Here is a 21,227-nt window from a genome sequence, read left to right as displayed (position 1 = left end):
ATGTGTTTTTCTAAGGGAAGTTCGATTGCGCGGGGAGTGTTCAAAGGACGGCTCACGCGACAAAAATCTGCCCAGATCTTAACCAGCCTGGGTATGATGAAAAATGATGTGCTTTCGGTACGATGGGCAAGGGCCGACGAAGTGGTCCCTGAGTGAAGTGCCAAGACACCTAAGGAGGATCTTGGAGGGTTCCGACTAGGCGATGTACGGGCTCGTAGTGCTTAGGACACCCATGCGTATGTCGTGGAAGATATATATATGTATGATTGACGAGAAAATTATTGTAATTTGTTTACTGGATCTCATTTGCTGGCCTGCTGGTCTCAACGGAGAGTCGAGAGTGATACTGTTTTGTGAGAAACAAGGATTGAATGGAAATTTTGAGTTATGACATCTATAACCAATAATTGTTTGTCAATGGAATGTTTTAAAAGTTAAAGTTTAAAGAGGAGTGTATGCGTATCTGTATTCTAAAGCAAAGTTAAGAAAGGCATTCAATTATGGGTGGGTGAGTACTTGTCTGGTTCTACCAATTCCAGTGGTTGGGCGGTGGCTAACCCATGGGCCGGATGGGGTTAGGCTAGAATCAGTAGAGTTTTAATAATAAAATTGACTAATAGGAATACGTTTAGAACTCGAGTAGAGTTTTAATAATAAAATTGACTAATAGGAATACGTTTAGAACTCGAGTAGTTAAATAAAAGCCTGAAGACTTCTCTAATGAATAGATCAACGGCTGTGCCTGATTCAATTAGGAAAAAAGCATTGATCCCTTCAAGTTAAGCATGTAATAGTTTCTCTTCTATCTGGTTTATTCAGATGAAGGTTAGTTCAGTATCTTGACTTCGTTAGAAAAATTCGTTAAGAAAATAAAAATGGTAGAATCGTCCCCATTTTTCGGGCATGGGAAATTTTCTCGGTTTCGGTTTTTGAAATGACCACCAGCTTAGTCTCGTACCCAGACATTCGAGAGCGAGGCCCCGAGTGGGAAACCCTGCCCCGCGCATGAGGGAGCTGCTTCCGCTACCAGCTCTACCGGGAATCCGGTGTGCCGGGGGGGGGGGGGGGGGGGGGAGCAGTGGGATCCTACAGCAGAGGTCACGCCTGAATTCTACATCCTACAGAATAACACGCCAGTACCTGTGTTTCAAACCACGGTACAGTGGAAGGGCAAGGACATGGACTCGAACCTGAGACGAGGACCGCTACAATGTTTTGGTTGCAAAGGGCCGCATCGAGTCGTCGAGTGCCCAAATAAGAATATGGCTCATACGCACCAACCCCAACAAGTGACTGCTACGCCCAATTACATGCCAGTACTCACTTGTAATAAATGTGGTATTGATCATTTAATCAAGGATTGTCCATACCGCGCAAGTGGTTCAACTTCTACTGCCAATCAGGCCACCATCTGAACCATTAGCGTGCAACCTGGAACTATCACATCACTCAATGTCTTGATACGAGCCCAAGCTCAATTAGGAGACAAGGGAAAGAACCGAGCAGATGTGACTATTTCCAAAACTGGTCCACAGGAGAAGAGTGAAAAAAGTGGGTAAAGGTGACACAAGGGTCACAATCCAAGATGGATCCGAAGAAGATATAATAGACACCGGATCTACCTAATCGAGAGAAGAGGGGGATCAAAGAATCAACCACAAAGGGCCAGACCTAGAGAAGCAAAGGGAGCAACCAACAACTCCTAAAGAAGTCAGTGAATACCCCAATGTCGATGAGGAAATAAGAAAGCTCAAAGATGCAAGGGCCTTAGTCGAAGAATGTCAATGGCTTCATGAAGCCAAGCTAAGGGCTCTAACCAGGTCAGGGATACAATGTATCCACGAAATGAGCCAAGCAGGGAAAGGGAATTGGACGTACCTACTCCAATTCCAGAAGAAACAGAAGAGGTATCCCAAGCAAACACAATATCCAGAATGTTCGAGGAAAATGCGTTGGGTGGATCCATCCATTCCTTCCCTATGGATAAACGTGAGTCACACACCTAGGGAGAACCCTCAATCTCCAAAGAACCTAGAGACATAGGAAGTCTCGCGGTTGTACTGTCCACGCCTGTACAAATTCCATTAGGGCAACTGCTACGCAATTCACCAACCCTATGAACAGACATAAAAGAATGGGTAGAAGGCGGACTAAAGCCAGCCGATACTATAGATGAGGTTCGGTGCCACCTCTGGTAAAAAGAACGTTAAGACACACAAGGAAAACCCGAGTCGTTAAGATACCAGTTAACCAATTGGGACGTTATTACGAAAGCGACAACACAAATGCTACAATCCCAATTCTTCATCATAACAGGTACCAGGCACTAGCTATCCTGGATGGTGGGGTGGGGGTTAACATCATCACAAAACATTGATGGGAGAACTGGGGAAGACCCGATCTAAAAAAAGCAGATCTAGTTGTTAAAATGGCTAACATAACATCTTCAAGGCCCATTGGACTTCTGGAGAATGTGAAACTCAAACTCTTTACGTTTCGCTACCATCATACATTTGTGGTCATGGACTTCCTGCGCCAACCTGATTCATATGACATAATATTGGGGAGGATGGTCAATTGTTACCTTCTTCTACTTAGATGAACATGTGTTGTTTAAGATAACAATAACTACAATGAGTCTTGCCAATCTTCCTATTGATGTTGGTATGTAGGTTACTGATCTCATAGAAGAGTATGGCACAAATAATCTCAAGATTGTTGTTGCATAGAACATTCTAAGTGCTTCTTTAGATTGCTAACAAAAATCAACAAGGAGGTTTTGTGATGTGTATGAGGAGCATGTTAATAGTTTTTGTAGGTTAGATGAAGATGTCGGGTCTACTAATAAAGTTTGTTGGTTTTGGTGGAAGGGAATCTTCTAATTTAGCTAGTAGGAATGATGAGTTATTGTTGGTGCAATTTTTAAGAAACTATTTTGTGAATGTGTATGGCTATGGAGGCCCTGGTTATGTTGGTGGGGGCAAGGAAAAGTTTCTTAAATAATCTCTATTTTTGGTTTTATGGGATGTAAAGACTTTTAAGACAAAAAAAATCTGATAATCTTTTCTATTTTGTTAGTTTTTAAGGTTTCTTTTAGGGAGGCTTGAAATTAACAAGAAATGGATATTTACACCCGACTTGTGTAGACAACTCTCGCACCACTGCCAACACTGGTGCACATCCACCATAGTCAACGAGGATTAAACCCAAGACCTCCAAGGTGAGACACATCCTCTTCTACTGATTGAGCCACTACCGTGGTTGCTATCTTTTAAGGTTCTGTTAATAAGGTTTGTTTGCCATGGTTGCTATCTTTTAAGGTTCTATTAATAAGGCTTTGTAATGTTGTATCAAGTTTAGGTGTACCAAAGACAGCATAGATCAATGTTTTGATTGGTTGCAAAAGTGCAGTAGTAGTTTGGTTAGTGTGATTGGTAGAGCAAATTGAATGTAGTGTAGAATGCATGTGTTGTCAACTTTTGGTTGGTCATAGACTCGAATTTTATCCCCTTTTCCATTCCACGCCCCAGAATGCAGGGTGGAGGGCATTCCCACGCGTGTTGCCCCGACGCCCCTCTATAAAATAGCTGGTTGTGTTGATTTTGTTATTTTTAAGTCGTAACTTTAAAAAATGAAGTACGTTTTTTTTAATTAAAAGGTAGTGTCATTTTCAATTGGACTTCTTAATTGAAAGGCCTGTACTTTCCAATGTTATCATTGGATACAAAAAGATAGGTTGTATTTTCCAAGTTCTTGATTAGGCACAAATCTACACGTGAATTTGATTGGTGGTCAAATTGAGGTACAGCCTTTGCTGTGGAATTTAGACTCCAGAGGCGTGACAAGGAGAGTACAATTGTGTCTTGCAGCTTCTGTAATAGCTCTCAATATTTACATACAGAGGCTACAGCTACCTCTCAACATTACATACCAACATTACATACCAGAGAACTCAATGGTGACATGCAACACCTCTTGATAAGAGTCGAGAAAGGCAAATTTCTACAAGATAAGACCACTAGACTCTAGATGAGGCCATACTGGCAAATGAAAAAACGCCCAGTCATATTCCCTGCAACGTACAAAAGCTCCCAATGGGCAATTATGCATACCAAACATGTCCATCTTCGTTAACGTCAGTCTCTTTTCTATTTGATTATATCAATTACTATGCGAAAACGAGAGTGTTATACTTAAACGTTTGTCTCTTTTCTCTTTATGTAAATAATAGTTCAAATGTTTTGTCTTTTTGTTTGTACAGCACTTCACATGTTAGAGTGAGTCTCCTGTTTAACTTCTTCAAGGAAAGGGTAATCTGTGTAGCCCACCACTGGATCTTGTGTGTAGAAGGTACTTCGGTTGTATGGATTGAGGGGGGCATTTAAGGCAAATCTCTTGGGTAAGTCCGGGTTTGACAAGAACCAGCGGCCATACACCACTAGGTCAGCCCTTCCTGACTCGATGGCATTGTTTCCATCCTCACGATCAAAACCTCCTGCAGCCAAGAAAGTCCCCTTGAATGCTTCCCTCATAGGCATTAGACTGTCATCATTTTCCCGAATCGGAGGGTTCCTCATTCTTGGCTCCACAAAATGTGCATATAGGATGTTGTACTTGTTCAATGCATTGGCCATATACACTCCTAGCCCTTTTGGATCCGAATCATATGCTTTCGCATAATCCGTGAAAGGGGAAAGACGAATACCGACACGATGTGCACCAACCTCCTCCACAACATCTTTTACAACTTCTAGTGTGAACCTACACCTGTTCTCTAAAGAACCACCATATATGTCGGTGCGATCATTGACACTATCCTTCATGAATTGATCCAGCAAGTACCCATGAGCACCATGTATCTCTACACCATCAAAGCCTGTGATGCATAGTCAAGAAAAGGTAGAACTATTACAAAGAGCACAAGGTTATGACCAACACATGACAACCCATTGAAGCTTACGACGAGCATGCATGAAGTCTACGTTCGTAGTATAATTGCCTGCTTTTACCTTCAAATGTCATAGGATTACCTGCTTTGATTGCATTCCTGGCTGCTGCCCTATAATCTGCAACAATTTTTGGAATCTCTTCAGTGCGAAGAGGCCTTGGTGTGGAATATTCACCATACCCTTGGCCTGATGGATTGATTAGCTTCCCCGACAGCTTCTTGTTGGTAGAAGATACTGGAGCTTGCCCGTTGGGCTGGTAAGCTGTAATAATACATAATAAAGAAAAAGAACAGGCAGCTATGATTAGTCTATACTCTGATAAAAAGTCTAAAACTTTCAAAACTTGTAGAACGCCATGTGCTAGCATATCAATGGTGATATGCGGAACACCTCCTGGCTAGCCTGTGTGTAGAGAAACGCTCTGCTGCCACTAGTGCAAAACAGATGCAAATGATTCTGACGATTTGGCTACCCGCGTATATATATATATATATATATATATATGCACCAATCCTATTGGTCAGTTTGTTTTACTGCTGTCCGACCTACCATGTGTCATCACCACCACGTCATCACTACCCCATGGCACGTGCCTTGTCCACCTACTCCCAAGGGTTGCTATCTGATGTCCAGCAGGTCCATGCTTGGGAGTTGTGCCTTGAGTGCTTGTAGGTGTGTCACATTCTCCCCTACTTGCATCGCAGCTGTCCTCAGCTGCACGGTGTCCATATAAATTGCCCTTCCATAAAAGGAAAAGATCCAAGCAAAGCTCATCCAAGGTACCCAACATTTCGAGACCACTTTGTCTCCACTGCCTCACTAACATCAGCACAAAGACTTGCAAAGAAACCCACAGAAGACCAACTTTTGCTTGATCCAACACTTTCCATCTATGCAACCGTCCATGAAAAAACATGGCACACCCATAGTCACAAAAAAACCCGTTTCTAACTTTTGAAACCTCGAAACCTCAAAACTTCGAAACAGTTTCAAAAATACTCGAAACCCTCTACAATACGGCAATTTTGCCCAAAATTTCAAGTTTCATTTTCTTTCTTTCTTTTTTAGGTTTTGGAGGTCTGTTGACGTTGCCCTCTTGGTCCAAACATGCCCTTGGAACTTACCAATAGGCAGCAAGGGAAAATCATGTCCATGTGCAACTCCCCTTGGTCTAAAAAACCTCAAAACTAAAAGAAAATCATGTCACTGTGTAACTCCCCTTGGCTACATACATATCCTAAATTCTCATTTTCTCCTTGTGTAGTAAGTCGTGAGGCTGTCGGGCTGTTTATAGAGTCAATCAACCAACTCAGTGTCAGAATGCGCAGCGGAAGACTAACGCACGTAGGAGACGCATCACCATCGAGCTCCACAAACACCCCCAACGGGCACTGGAGCATCCCTCCACCGGGCTCCCATCTCCCGAGCTCCCTCCCAAAACACCAGCCGAAGGAGATGATTATGACAAGGTGCCACTCTAGCCTATATATGGCTCTTCAACTTCCCGTGCTTCCACTTATGGGATAATCGCACCTTCTAGCCATAGATCAAAAGCTCGAAATCGCCAACCTTCCAACACCCTCCCTCGATTCGAGCTCCGCAAGCCACCGAGGCGTGAGGGGGTCGCCCAGGACCACACACGCCTAAGCCACCCAAGACCACACACCCGGGCTCTGACTGCAGCATCCCTCCACCGGGCTCCCATCTCCCGGTGAGCTGGCCGGAGGAGATGATTATGACAAGGTGCCACTCTAGCCTATATATGGCTCTTCAACTTCCCATGCTTCCACTGATGGGATAATCCAAGGCACCTTCTAGCCATAGATCACAAGCTCGAAATCGCCAACCTTCCAACACTCACTCCCCCCACTATAAAAGGAGTCTCTTATGTTCACTTGATGTTATCCAATCCAAGCACAAGTTCAACACTACTTGCTATCGCCATTGTAAAGCTTCTTGCTATTATAAAAGGTGATCTTGTACACAAGCTCTCTCTCCTTTGCTCTCTCTTCTCTCTCTTGTTTTGTCTATGCTTCCGCCTGTGCACACTCCATAGTATCAGTCACTGAGGTACCCAGCTGCCATCATCTGCGAGTTTAATCCTTCCCCTTTGCTGCGTTTCCTGGATTTCACAACAGTAGCTGTGTTTTTCTGGGCAGTGGCTGCGTTTTCTGGAGTTTAACCCAGTGGCTGCGTTTTCTGGAGTTTAACCCAGTAGCTGCGTTTTCTGGAGATCAAACAGTGGCTGTGTTTCCTCATCATAGCTGTGTTTTCCTTCTCCCGGAGGCTTCTCACATCTGTGTTTTTCCTCTTCAGGCTGCCCTGCTCCTGTGTTTGGTTACCAAGCATCTGTTGCAAGCTTCTATTGGCTGCGTTTTTGCTTCTACATGCATTTACAGCAGTCTTGTGTGATCTGAAGGCTGCTTTTACAGCGTGGACTGTAGTGGAAGGTGTTTTCTCACGTGTGGTGCATCCTGAAAAGCAGCCCCAACATCTCTACTTCTTCCCCAGCCTCCCCTCCGTCCGGTTGGGTGTTTTCAGTGAGTTTTGGTGGCCTGTTTTGCTGCTGTCCAGACTCTTTCTCTCTCATATTTGAGAGGGGGCTGATTGATCCCGGTGCCTCGCTTCGTTCGAGAGTGCTCGAGAGGAGTCTTAGAGTGCTGAGATTTGTGTACTTTATTGCTGTGGATATGGCTCCCCCCTGTACGAACAAGGATGACAAGTTGGACGGAACCAACTATGCCCATTGGAAGCTGAATATGCGGATCTGGTTCATTCACAAGGGTTTATGGGAGATTGTTCAAGGCACTGAGAAGAAGCCCAAGCGTCCTCACAACTCGAGGAGGTGGACCCAAGATCAAGAGGACAAATTCCTTGCAGAATTACAAGACTGGGAGAATCATGATTCGAAGGCGCATTCAGTGCTTGTGCGAACCATCACAAAGGAGGTCTCACCGACCGTGCCAACTCTTACCAGTGCTCATCAAGTATGGTCCAAATTGGAGGATTTCTTTGCTCGAGATTCGTCGATGAGGGTAGTTACTTTGCAAGGGCAACTCTACAGTTTGTTATTTCCTACTGGCAGTTCTATGCAATCGTTCCTCATGAAGGCCAAGGTTATCCATGGTCAGTTATACTGGTAGTAGGTGTTGCTTTGTCCTCTGCTCAGCTGGCTGCACTTATCGTCACCAAGCTTCCCCCAGAGTATGATGTGGTTTCTCGACATTTGAGGTAGTGGGTGCTGCTTTGTCCTCTGCTCAACTGGCTGCACTTATCGTCACCAAGCTTCCCCCAGAGTATGATGTGGTTTCTCGACATTTGAGGTGCTAGGTCACAACCACTCAGTTGGATTTTGATGATCTTAGCTTCCTTCTCTTGGAAGAAGATTCCATCCTCATTTCTCAAGGTAAGATAAAGGTGTCTCTTCACAGTTCTAATCAAGCACTTGCTTCAACCAAAAGAAAGGTCGGAGTTGTTGCTTCTCATGTGGGAAGAGAGGACATCTATCCAAGGATTGTTTGTCCAAGAAGAAGGACAAGACCAAGGGCAAGCCTTCATCTCAGAAGAAGGGTAAAGACACGACACACGACAGTGATACAAATACTTCCAGTAACACATCGAGGGCTCCCAGGGCGCTTCTAGCTCGGGAGAACCAAGATGGTGTACTTCTCTAGTATATACATGCAGTTTCCCCCATGTGCTTCCCTCCAGAGGAGGCTTGTGGATGAGAGAGGAGACTGGTAGCAGCTCCATTTGTTGGTGCATGAGAACCGTGTGTCGGAGCTCATTAAAAATCTAGTAAGACATGGTCATCTTTGATATAGCAAAGATTATGGACAGGATCTATTCCGAGTTCATTGTTCGAGGCTTTTGAGACGTGATATGTTCACAATCCACTGTTGGGAATTATGAGCGCGGTGTGTCCAACAGCTCATCTTGGAGTTCACTGCACACTTGTGTGGGAATTCGGAGCCAAGCAAAGTTCCTTGCTGTTCGTGGTGACATACTGTTTCGAGGAAACAAGTTGGCGGGTGCTCTCTCCGAGGTGATTCCGGTATCTGCTGCAGTACTGGTGTCATGTGCATGACATGCTCATGGACATTCTCAGGGCTAATCCAAAAGGGGCAGCCAAGAAAAACAGATTAAAGACTAAGACATGGAGCACAGTGTGAAGTGGGGACTTGGAGATGACCTGAAGATGCTGTCGGCTGAGTACAGGAGCTATCGGCTGAACCAAAGAAGGACACAGGAGCTGTCGGCTGAGGCGGCTGCAGGCACATCTCCATTTAGGGATTAGGTACCCACTGCTGGTCGGCCAGTTCCCCAAGGAGCCCAAAGGCCTATAAATAGGCAAAGAGGCTCATCATTAGATTCATTCATTCCTCTAGGGAATGGGTCCTTAGGGTCCAGCATTAGGACCAGATTTTGGGTGTTTATCACCTTTTGTATAAGGCACAGCCTAGGGCTGTAGAAGAGTACCTTTTTGTACTATATGATATATACTCAATTTTCTAGCATTCCTCTCTCTCTCTCTCTCTCTCTCTCTCTCTCTCTCTCTCTCTCTCTTCATGTCTGCGTTTTGCATTAGCATGTTTTCCAGTAGTGTTTAGGGCTAAAAGAAGACCTCCAGAGCCTCCGCATGTTACAACTGGAGAGTCCATGGTTGCATCTTCATCAACTTATCTTCTTCAGACTCTTGCACACTATGAGCTACAGAGGGGGTGTTAGAATTGTGCATCTCAATGTTATGAAGCTTACCCTATTTATTGGGTATTTTATCCATTTTCTCCTTGTGTAGTAAGTCGTGAGACTGTCAGCTTGTTTATAGAAGCTCACTCTCCTCACTATAAAAGGAGTCTCTCATATTCACTTGATGTTATCCAATCCAAGCACAAGTTCAACACTACTTGCTAGCTATTGCCATTGTAAAGCTTCTTGCTATTATAAAAGGTGATCTTGTCCATAAGCTCTCTCTCCTTTGCTCTCTCTTCTCTCTCTTGTTTTGTCTATGCTTGTGCCTATGCATACTCCATCATGTATATGTATATATGTATGTATGTATGTATGTGTATATGTATATGATTTTTCAAAACCTACGGTTTTTTTAATGACAGACGAAACCTTTTGAAAAAAATAATCTGCTTCAAGGCTGTCTTGCGGTAGTCATCCCAACAAGTCACGTAGTGGTGTTGAAGGTGGTCTTCCTAGCAAAAAAAAGGTGGCACCAGCCAAAACCATTCGCACCAATGGAACTGAAAAATATATGATCCATATGTTACCGCCAACGTACCAACCATCTCGCGGGTCGAGTTGGAGACGACTTCTCCATCCATCTTCCCGTTGAACTTGGGAGGCTTCAGAAGCTTCAATAATAGAGTTTGCTCCTCACAAGGCATGGAAGAAGAATCACCAAACTCGTAGTCTCCCAACATCGAGCCGGTGAAGGCCAGTGGGAACCGTCCGGAGAATTAGTAGGAGAGGGACACCGCGAAGTAGACCCTCGATAACACGAGAGGCACTCTCGCGCCATGCCAACCACATGCAGGTGTAGAATGATGCCTACCGGTCCGGGAACGAGGCTCGTCCAACACATCCATACAAACTTGTACCACACCCGGAGCCTAGGGCCTCTACCCTATCCAAGCAGTCAACGCCGCACATGGGTGCCAAAAAAGAAATAAAATATTTGCAAGTTCACCGGGCTCTAATACCAATTGTAGAACACCTGTGTCTACATGCAAGAGGAACAGAGAAGAGTACAGCAGAATCACACAAGCGTCCTAAACTACTCTCTCTATTATGTACAAGAAAAGGACGATTACAACTGAGAATGAAAACGTCAACACACAATCCGAATGACCTATTGAACACCTCCTGGCTGGCATGTCTGTAGAGAAACACTCTGTTGAGACTAGCGATGAGCAAATGCCGATGATTTTGACAATTTGGCTACCTATGTTTATATATGCCTGGTCAGTTTGTTTTACTACTGCCGGCCAGGTCCACGACCTGCCATGTGTCATCACCACCACATCATCAATACCACGTGGCACATGCACTGTCCGACTTCTCTCAAGGTTTGCTATCCTAATTATTAGCGGCCATGCAGATGTGCAGCGAACGTGATGCCACGCCCTACATCAGGGTGGCAGGGATCACTCCCTCTAGGTCTGCAGTGCCTGCAGATGTGTGGTCAACATGATGCCACATCCCAAATCAGGTCAGCACGGGTAAAGCCCTCTAGGTCTATACCCTGCAGGAAAGCAATCATAATAGACATGCAGCCTTGTGACCAACCGTTTTCATCCAATGAATGGCGTCAGGGCATTTGCTAGCGTTGATCCCAGTATGCCGAAATGCAAGGCCACAACAGGAGGGAAATTTTGAACACGGTAGGTACCCAGCATAAAGGACAACTAGCCTAACCAGTCATACCGGTACTAGAAACTCTCCCAACATGCCATAGCTGAAGAAAGAAAACGCCCCCTTTATCATGGACCGCTTGCACGATGGGTTTCCATGCCTCTACCTGCTCTTGGCTCCACACTCCTGGGGCATGGGGATACCTGCTCAAAATATAAAGGAGGGGAAATTTTATAAGTAAGAGAGCTTAAATGAAAAACTTGCACGAATGACCGATCAGTACCCATTAGCAGTATCAGAGATGACGGTAGCTTCGGCGATGAGGAGGCCGCCTGGCGAAGTTCGCTGAGCATAGTAGAGAATTGCGTGGGGCTGAGGCACGTTGTTGTAGGACCTGCATCTAGTAAGAGGAGCCAGCACCACTCTGCACACAGCAAATGACGTAAGAAAACCCTTCAATGAGCAGAGAGAGGAAACCCTAACTGAGCAGGAAGAAAACCCTCGCTGCTCAACAAAAAGAAAGTCCTGATCTAGGAAAGAAAAGCACCCCCCCCCCCCCCCCCACACACACACACACACACACACACACACATTTTTGGAGCACCTTTTTACCTGTGAGAGAGTTGAAAGGATCCCATGCGATAGGGGGTGAGCAAGGGAATGGGCACTACGTCAGGGATGCTGCTGCTGCTCATCTTGCACAGAGACATAGAGAGAGAGAGAGAGAGAGAGGCGCGTGGTGGTGGTGTTATGCAATCGCTGGAAGAGAGCAAAACGAGAGAGAGAGAGCATGTGCTCCTTATAAAAGCGAGCCTCTCACGAGACACTGCACGTTTTGTGGAGAAAAGGGCGGTCCACGTCACTGAACACTCCTGCACTTTTTCCCCTTGCCACGTCACTGAACACTGCACGTTTTGTGGAGAAAAGGGCGGTCCACGTCACTGAACACGCACTCCTGCACTTTTTCCCTTGCCACGTAGCCTTCCAAGTTCCCAGCACAGAGAAAAATTTTATAGGTTTTTGTAAAGACAAGGGTAAATTCAATTGGTTTTTTTGAATTTAAATCGTTTCAAAATACACTAAAAGATGGTTTTTTCTAGCACTAGCTCAAGGAACTTGAATTATTAGGCTGTAAAGCGTGCACAATTGCACCGAGCTTTTCTACCCTTCAGTTCATTTTGACTTGAAAGCCATTTCAGACTTTCATGGTCCGTTCAGACCTCAAAAGTAGCACCATATAAATAGTGTCTCCACTTTTTCAGTGCATGAACTATCGCTAGTAACTCTCGCTCGTAAGCCGAGTAGTTACGCTATGCACGATCTAACTTTTTACTCTCAAATATAATTGGGCGTCCCCTTTGCATAAGTACGGCCCCAATGGCCTCATTACTAGCGTCTGTTTCCAAAACAAACGGCTCATTTGGATCCACAATAGTCAAAACAGGTGCAGCTGCTACGGTCACCTTAAGCTTATCAAAGCTTTTCTGTTGGGCTTCCCCCCAACTAATGTTTTTTGTTTTTGACCGTAACTGGTCAGTCAACGGGACTGCGATCTTCGCGTAGTCCTTCACATACTGTCGGTAGAACCCCGACATGCCAAGAAAAATCTGCAGTTCCTCGAGATTCTTCGACGGTGGCCATTTAAGAATAGCCTCTACTTTTTCTGGCTCCATCCGTGTACCATCGGCGGATATAATATGGCCAAGGTAGTGAATTTCTGTTTCAAAAAATTCACATTTGCTCTTCTTCGCAAATAGTTTGTGCTCTCGCAACAACTCGAACACTAGACGCAAATCCTCTATGTGTTCTTTCTGTGTCTTACTATACACAAGAATATCATCTAGGAAAACTACTACGAATTTTCCCAGATATGGACGTAAAATACTGTCCATCAGCGTCATAAACGTCGCTGGAGCATTGGTTAGCCCAAATGGCATAACCAAAAACTCAAAATGCCCGAAACGGGTCCTAAATGCTGTCTTCGCCACATCTTCTGCTTTTATTCTAACCTGATGATACCCAGATCTCAGGTCTATTTTTGTGAAGTATCTCGATCCATAGAGTTGATCAAACAACTCATCCATGTGTGGCATCGGATACTTGTTCTTAATCGTTATCTGATTAAGAGCCCTATAGTCTATGCACATCCGCATAGATCTGTCTTTCTTCTTTACCAGAAGAATAGGCGATGCCCACGGACTTGAACTAGGCCGAATGAAGCCTTTGTTCAAATATTCCATCAATTGTTTTTCCACCTCCTCTGTCTCGGAGTGGCTTAATTTATAAGCAGGTTTGCTTATAGGTTTTGATCCTGGCATAACTTCGATGCCATGGTCTACTTCTCTAGATGGTGGTAAACCATCTGGTAAATCATTAGGAAAAACATCCTCAAATTCCTCTAATAAATTCATTAAAGTATCTACGTACTTTTTCTTTAATGTCTCATTCACCTTGGATTTTTTCTTGTTTGAATCACATGCATGCCAAACAGGGTTTTCAAACAGTGGGTCTCGTCCAAGGTTATTTTGTTTTTCTTGTTTGTCTACGCAAACATCATTTATCGTTTCATCTACGGAAACAGAATTCAATAGAGGGTAACAAGCATATACCTCTGCTATCTGGTCTCTGCAGACCGTTGGACACAGCTCCATGGAGGAAATAAGTGGTGTGGCAAGGACAGTACGGTCAACCTGCAGGGTGATGACTCTACCTCCGTGCTCAAAACATAGCGTATTATGTAAGTAATTCTGAGCTAGACTAGGGCCCAAGCCATACAGCCACTCCCTGCCTAGATATACGTTTGCTCTGGCTAAGTGCATGACCTGAAAGTCAAGCGGAGCCTCATAGTCCTGCATAGATAATGGGACCCCCAATACTACGGTATTCCATACCGTTTTGTTATATCCATTGGCTAGGCCAACAGTATATTCATGATCACTCCGGGTCTCAGTCAACCCCAACTTCTTGACTAACGAGTAGTTCAAGAAGTTGTGGCTAGCTCCATCATCAATACGGCCACCTATGGTGCCATACATGCGCACCATGTCCTGTGGACCTACAGTAGGCTGCTACATCATTGGTGTCACTGAACAAGCGTGATGCTCATCACAATGACGCACTGTCACCTCTCTGAACTCTGCGGAACTGATAGGGAGTCTCTGCACTATATGCACTGTCACCTCTCTGAACTCTACGGAACTGATAGGGAGTCTCTGCACTATATGCAACTGCCTAGAAGATTTACCATCTTTTTTGGGCTCGTTGCCACTCGTGCTGGCTTTAGGATTTGGACACTCAGCCTTCGTGTGCCCTACTTCATTGCAATTAAAGCAGCGATTTTCCTTTCGCGCTTTAATATACTGCTCTTTCTTTTGGATTTCGGTCTCTTTTCTTCTTGGATGGTCGCGGTTTTTTAGACCAATGACCACTCTGTCCTTCCTGGTCCGTCCTATCCCCTTGTTTATCACTGCGGAACCCTTTTCTTTTGAGGCCTGACCTCCTCTTTTCACTACCCTCGGCCCTGCTAGAACCACCACGCGCACTACAGCGCTTGATGTCATCAAATATCTGTGCATATTGAATTGCCTCTGCTAAGTCTTTAGGCTGTAAGGGCTCTACGTACTCAAGGTAATCATCTTTGAGGCCTCTCTTAAAGCCTCGCAATGTCTAGAATGCATCGATTCCCTTTAGCTTGAGTACTATCTCCCTGTAGTTTGAGATGTACTGAGTTAGGGATTTGTTCTTCATCGAACACTTGTCCCATAACTCCCAGCTTCTCTCTGCCTCATTAGCAGGCAAAAATTCTTTTCAAAACATTGTTTCAAATTCCGTCCAAGTGGCAGGGCGAGTTGTCAAACTCATCCACCACTTGTACGCTTTGCCGGTTAATGAGAGGCTAGCCTCTACGGGCTGTATACGGCTAGGCTGTTGTCGTAGCGCGTGTAAATCTGACCACTTCGCTAGAAACATATTGACTGAGTCCTTGTTTCTCTCCTTTTCCTCGCCACCAAAACTAGGCAGCTTTAAGTCTTTTAATAACGACGAAGCTGTCGCTACGGACAGCCCCGCAGGCGCATCGGCCTGTACTCCTGCAACCACTGGCGAGGCTACGCTCACCCGTGCTGTAGGAGCTTGGCTACCTCGAGGAGTCGGAGTACTAGCCGAGGCAGCTGTCAGTGCATCTAACCGTGTGGAGATGCTCTGTAGCATCGTGACTAAATCAGCCTCGACTTTACCCATAGTGTTCAGTTTGGCATTAAGATATTTAAATAGTCCACTAGAGAGCTCCGTCTCTGTCAGGACATCAGCAGGGTCCAATAGGTCATAGTCGTCCTCGTCATAATCCAAGAGGTCCTCCTCGGTCCCCTCGGCAACGTCGGTGTTCATGTCCTCTGGCTCATCGACCAGAAAGGGGTCATCTACCAATGCGGCCACTGCAGGCTCGCTGGGTCCTAGGGCGGGGTCAATAAACGAGGAGGGCGCTGGTGGATCACGCGTGATCGACGAGCGCACTCCGGACCGAACAACGGTCGGGCGTGTACGGCCTGACAATTCGGTCGGGGTCAAACCCGCGACGACCGAGGACAAGAGACTGGAAAAACCTAGAGACGTAGAAGGCGGTGGGGACACACTACGCCTAGCAGAAATCTTTAATTCTTGCAAAAAAATAATGCGAGAACTCGAAAATTACTAAAAAAAAATGCTAATAAAATGAGCAATGGTGGAGAGAAAATAGTCACCCCCCTTTACGGTCACTTGTCGATTTGTGTTGCGCTGCGAGCCTTTACAAGGACGCTACTCCGGGATGCTCTGATCCACGAGAAAAAAAAAATGCCTGCAACTCATATCAAAAAATAACTTTTTGTTCGGGAAGCTGTGCCTGAAAAATTCAGATTATCCCTTGCCGGGATTATCCCTCCTCCCCAGCCGAGAGAGAGGATCCGTTTAAATTTTCTCATTTTTAATTTCATAAAAAATGAATAATGAAAATATATTTAAAAAAAATATTTTATTTTTATTGTTTTTTTCCTCGTGGCTGTTTGCTGCTCTGGTCGGCTTCCTGTCGTCGCACCGGCTGCTCTGGTGGCCGCCGCGTGGCTGGCCGTTTTGCTGGCTGGCCGCCGTCGCCCCGCCGCCCCGGGCTGGCCGTCCCTGGCTGGCCGCCGCCGCCTGGGTGGCTGGCTTGGCCGCCTAGGTTGGCCTGGCCACCCTCTCGGCTGGCCGCTTGGCTAGCCGCCTGGCCCCCCTAAGACGATGCTCACACAAAGTCTTGCTGGTTTTTGCTTCAACGCAAGTCAGCCATGCCTGGTTGGCCTGGCCGCCCTCTAAGCTGGCCGCCTGGCCTTCCTCAGATGGCACTCACGCAAGTCAACCATAGAGTTCATGCAGACTTACAAATGGCGCGCAAAATGGCGCAAATGGGTGCTCTCGCCCCACATCATGCGTTTCAGCTTTCTTTCGTGGGCTGGCTGGTCTTCGCCCCTCCACGCAGAGTTCGTACAGCATTTCAGCTACTAGTCCTGGGCTGGTTTTCGCCCTGGGCTTGCTTCGCCCCCCATTCCCACACACGGTAGTGTGTTTCAATAGCTTTCGTGGGGCTGGTCTGCGCCCCCCTTCCACACAGTGGGGCGACATTATCTAGATTATCTTTGCGCAGACAATTTCAATTTCGAAAGGGAAAAAAAAACGAAATAGCTTACCTGCGTTTCGCTTGTTGTGTGTGACGGGGAGAGAGAGAGAGAGAGAGAGAGAGAGAGAGAGAGAGAGAGAGAGAGTTCTTCCCTTCCAAAAATGATTTGGTCGCCTCCCTCCACACACTCCCTTGTGGAGATAAGGGTGAGAAGATGAATGGTTGAAAACCATCGAGTGGGCTCCGGTCCCCCGTTCACGCGCGGACTCTAACGATCCCATCGAACCACGCTCTGATACCAGTGTTAGATATCCGTAACGCCGCTACGGGCGTTACCACAAGAGGGGACGGCCTCTGGCTCACCACCCAGCCATAGAGGAAGAATGAGGGTTGCCCCTCATCCCCCAGGCTATATAGTGTGTGGCCTGCCGTCCACACTAGCCTGGCCGCCCATGACTCTGCATGGGCGTCCTCTCCCACTGAACCCCGGACATGGCCATCCGGTCTGCCTGCCGTTGGTCACCACAGGCATTACAGCCTACGTGACAGCAACCTTGTGCTTTCCATGTGTCACCTTTTGACCATTGACTTCACTTTTTACAAGTGACCATATAAATCAACCTTTGATATTAGACCCTTGGTCTATTCCTTTATCTAATGTGCATGCTTCTTCCCTTGTTCATGTGACTCACTCCCTACCTCTTCCTTGTGCTCTTTGGCACCACATATCTCAATAGATTAACACACTCACACTTACGCATGTTTAAAATACTCAAAGACTTGAAGTCGTTAATCAAGTTATCACTTCAAGAATCCTAGATCGTAAACCATACTAGGTAAAGGATTTATTGAAGCTTGAATCTTTATGGTGGAATAATATGGAGCCTGATAGAGTAAAAAATATAAGAAGCAAAGGCAAAAGAAAAGGAGGAAGATGCCTCAAGTAAAGTGCCATATACCACTCCATAGGTTAACATGGTTTCACTCACCTGACCTACTGTAAGGCGATTTTCCATCTTACCTACTCAAACAGGCACTTATCTTTTGTAAGATGGCGCTGGAACATATAAAGCAGCCTTACATTAAGCTTAATGTTAAATAGGGAAAGTATAAGGATTTTGTGTGCATACTTACTTATACGACTAGTAATAGAGGCCGAACCATTTCTAAGTTTGGCAAGATTAGTAATAGAGGCCAAACCATTTTCAAGTTTGGATAGCTTAGTGTAAAAACTAGTCACTTGTATATAAGTATTTTTGACAATAAGCAATACACAGTTATTCCCTTGTAATAGAATACTTGTGAGACTTGTGAGCTCTTCTTTTCTTTATTCTTTCTTGCATGTATAGTAATGAATCTTGCTTGCTTGATGGATGCTTGATGAATGCATGCTAGATAGGTTTGTGTTTCTCTCTTGCATTATCTTCCTCTTCCCCCGGCTTTTGTGAGAGAGAACCACTGCCAAAGATAAATCTCTTTTGGCCTCCATCTAGGCATAGAGAGCTCTCCCTTCACCTATTGATAAGGAGCATTCTAGTGTGATAATTGAGTGAAGATGAAATGGACGAGCTAGCACGCCCATATCAAGAAGTTACAATTACAGCTCGAAAACAAGACCCAATGACATATGCTTTGGCAAGGCTAAGGTAAGCTCTTGACTTGAACATATTTGGTGCTCCTAGGGACTAGCCTAAGGCTTAGCTCCATTTATCTGTCCATTCTAAGTTATTAGGATTTCCCAATATTGTCCGGCATTGAAATTAGTAGGTCACACTCTGAAAACATATAGTTTTGGAGTCTTGGATGTGTTTAGGTTGTTGTTTTTTTTTTAAAAATGAACCTTGTAACAGTTACATCAGAGCATTCTATTTCAATCTCTTAAATCAGAAGTAACACCATGATTTCAATAGTGATTACATGATTTTGAAGCCCATAAGGCTTTAATCTTGTTGCATTAAGCCAAGAAATAGATTAGCAATTATGATTAGGAGTGGAATCCATACCAAAAACATGAGTATTAAGCTCTATTAGGTATGGATTAGACTGGGATGGTGAATTGTATTCATGTATATAATTTTTGCATGCATTGTTTGAATCGGTAGCTTAGAAGCATGTAAATCCAACAAAAAACAATAAAAAAACATGAGCATTAATATCCATTAGGTGTGGGATAGTTAATTGTGTTTATGCTTCATGCGTTTCATTTTTTTTCATGTGTTTTTTGAATCGTTAGCTCAAAAGCATGAAAATCGATAGCTTAGAAGCATGCAGATCCAACTAATAATAATAATAAGACACTTAATTACTTGTAGAACCACCATTAACTAGGATTAAGATTCTTAATCATCCCCCATTAAGTTTTAAAAGTCTCAAAAAACAAGTCAAACCCACTCTCGGGTTGGGAACATAAGCCCATAGTCTTTTATAAAAAAGACGTGAATCTAGACACGTGAGCCTAGAGATGTTAGGATAACATGCTACCTTGCACACAAGAAGGAAAGAGAAGAGAAGAGAGATACATGCAAGGGTCGATTCCAGAGATTTGCACTTGGCCAACCCTAAGAGGGTTAACTCCTCGATGTGAAGCCGCTAGGGACTCACTCCAACTCTTCTTGTGTCACCCAAGAAGAGATACACCATTGGTGTCAAGCTATTCTATAGTAAGTGCATGCTTTATGACTGCTCCTGCCCCATCATGTTCTGTAAGATTCCTCCCTCCAACTTTTGAGATGTAAAGGTGTAAGAACCGGCCCTTCAGTCTCTTGTAATCATCCCCCCCTCCCCCCAGAAATGGAAAAAGATCTTGTTTTACCTTGTTTTACTCTAGAGAAAGAAAATGTCTAGAGAGAGAATTCAAAATCGAGATATTTTTGGATACAAAGTGTATATTGTAACGTTTTTTTAACAAGTACCTCATGTATTATGTACTAAGATTAGTGTGCTACTATCTAAAATATACTATGACGTTTTTTGAACAAGTACCTCATGTATTATGTACTAAGATTAGTGTGGTACAATCTAAAATATACTATGAAGTTTTTTGAACAAGTACCTCATCCATGTATTGAACTATATGTAATGTATTGATGCATATCAATGTATTACATATATCTAAACTGTACTAATGTACTAATGAAGAACTATGTATGAATGTTTCATATGTATTATTCTATCTAAATGGTTCTAAGTACTAATAGAGTATAAACATAGTACTAAGCACAATTGCCTGTTGTACTATATCAAAAGTGATGCAATATTATGGAGAAATGTCTCATTCATGTCTTGCACTAGCTAAGTTTTGCATTGACATTGTTTTATATAGTGAATACTAATATAGAACCATGTACTATTATGTACTAACATAGTATTACACACAATTGAGTCACACGTGTAAAGATGTATGGACAAATGTCTCATCCACGTCTTGCACTATCTAAGTTTTGCACTGGCATTTTATTATATAGTGAATACTAATATAGAACCATGTACTATTATAGTACTATGTACTATGTACTAACAGAGTACTACACACAATTGAGTCACACATGTTTAAAGATGTATGGACAAATGTCTCATCCATGTCTTGCACTATCTAAGTTTTGCACTGGCATTGTATTATATACTAAATACTACTATAGAACCACGCACTAATATAGTATTATGCACTATGCACTAAAAGAGTTTTATACATTGTACTAACAGATTGTACTAACAGAGTACTACACACAATTGAGTCATACATATGTAAAGATGTGGTATGTACAGGTAGAGTACTATGTTCAACTACATCTTCTTTTTTTTACTAATTTCTTTACTATGACTTGCAAGAGAGAAATAGTAATAGAATACTCAAGATAAGTATTAAAATGTAAAGTACTCTAGGCTACTAATAAACAAACATGAAATCATACTTTGTCCCATGCACTTCTACTATACACAGATGATAATGAGATGCTACTATGGCATGTGAAAAAAGATTGCAAGTACAACAATCAATAAGCACACCAAGAGAAGTACTAGGGCTGAAGAACAACTCTCTCTCTTCGTGCAAAGTAGAGTAGCAATAATTTAATAAGAAATCTCTCTATCTATGAAAAGAAAAGGTAGCAGTTTCTTCATAAGTAGTCTCTGCTTGTGCATGGAAGAGTACGAATGCTTTGGTAGGAAACTAAACTTGCAGTTCTCTAACATGAAGAAAGAAAGAGCGGCCATGGACCATAGGAAGATAAGCTTCTACAGAGGAGAGGGAACATGATACGTTCAAACGGAAAAGAGCCAAAACGAGG

At 44.1% G+C, this 21,227-nt stretch overlaps 1 protein-coding gene across 1 annotated transcript; it reads right to left on the bottom strand.

Annotated features, from left to right (window-relative positions):
* Positions 1–4,196: 4,196 nt before the first annotated feature.
* Positions 4,197–12,114, bottom strand: LOC147634348 (putative 12-oxophytodienoate reductase 11). Its single transcript, XM_086805495.1, has 5 exons — positions 11,925–12,114; positions 11,596–11,736; positions 11,385–11,515; positions 5,031–5,210; positions 4,197–4,876 (listed from the first exon to the last, which is right to left on the bottom strand). The coding sequence occupies exons 1-5, from the start codon at positions 12,020–12,022 to the stop codon at positions 4,266–4,268; spliced, it is 1,161 nt and encodes a 386-aa protein (XP_086661621.1). The 5' UTR covers positions 12,023–12,114; the 3' UTR covers positions 4,197–4,265.
* Positions 12,115–21,227: the final 9,113 nt, after the last annotated feature.

Source organism: Cibotium barometz, chromosome 11, assembly GCF_041138505.1.
Source record: "Cibotium barometz isolate CiBa-2024 chromosome 11, ASM4113850v1, whole genome shotgun sequence".
NCBI lineage: Eukaryota > Viridiplantae > Streptophyta > Polypodiopsida > Cyatheales > Cibotiaceae > Cibotium > Cibotium barometz.
Note: the sequence above shows the minus strand (reverse complement) of the source record. Positions and strands in the feature narration are given on the sequence as shown.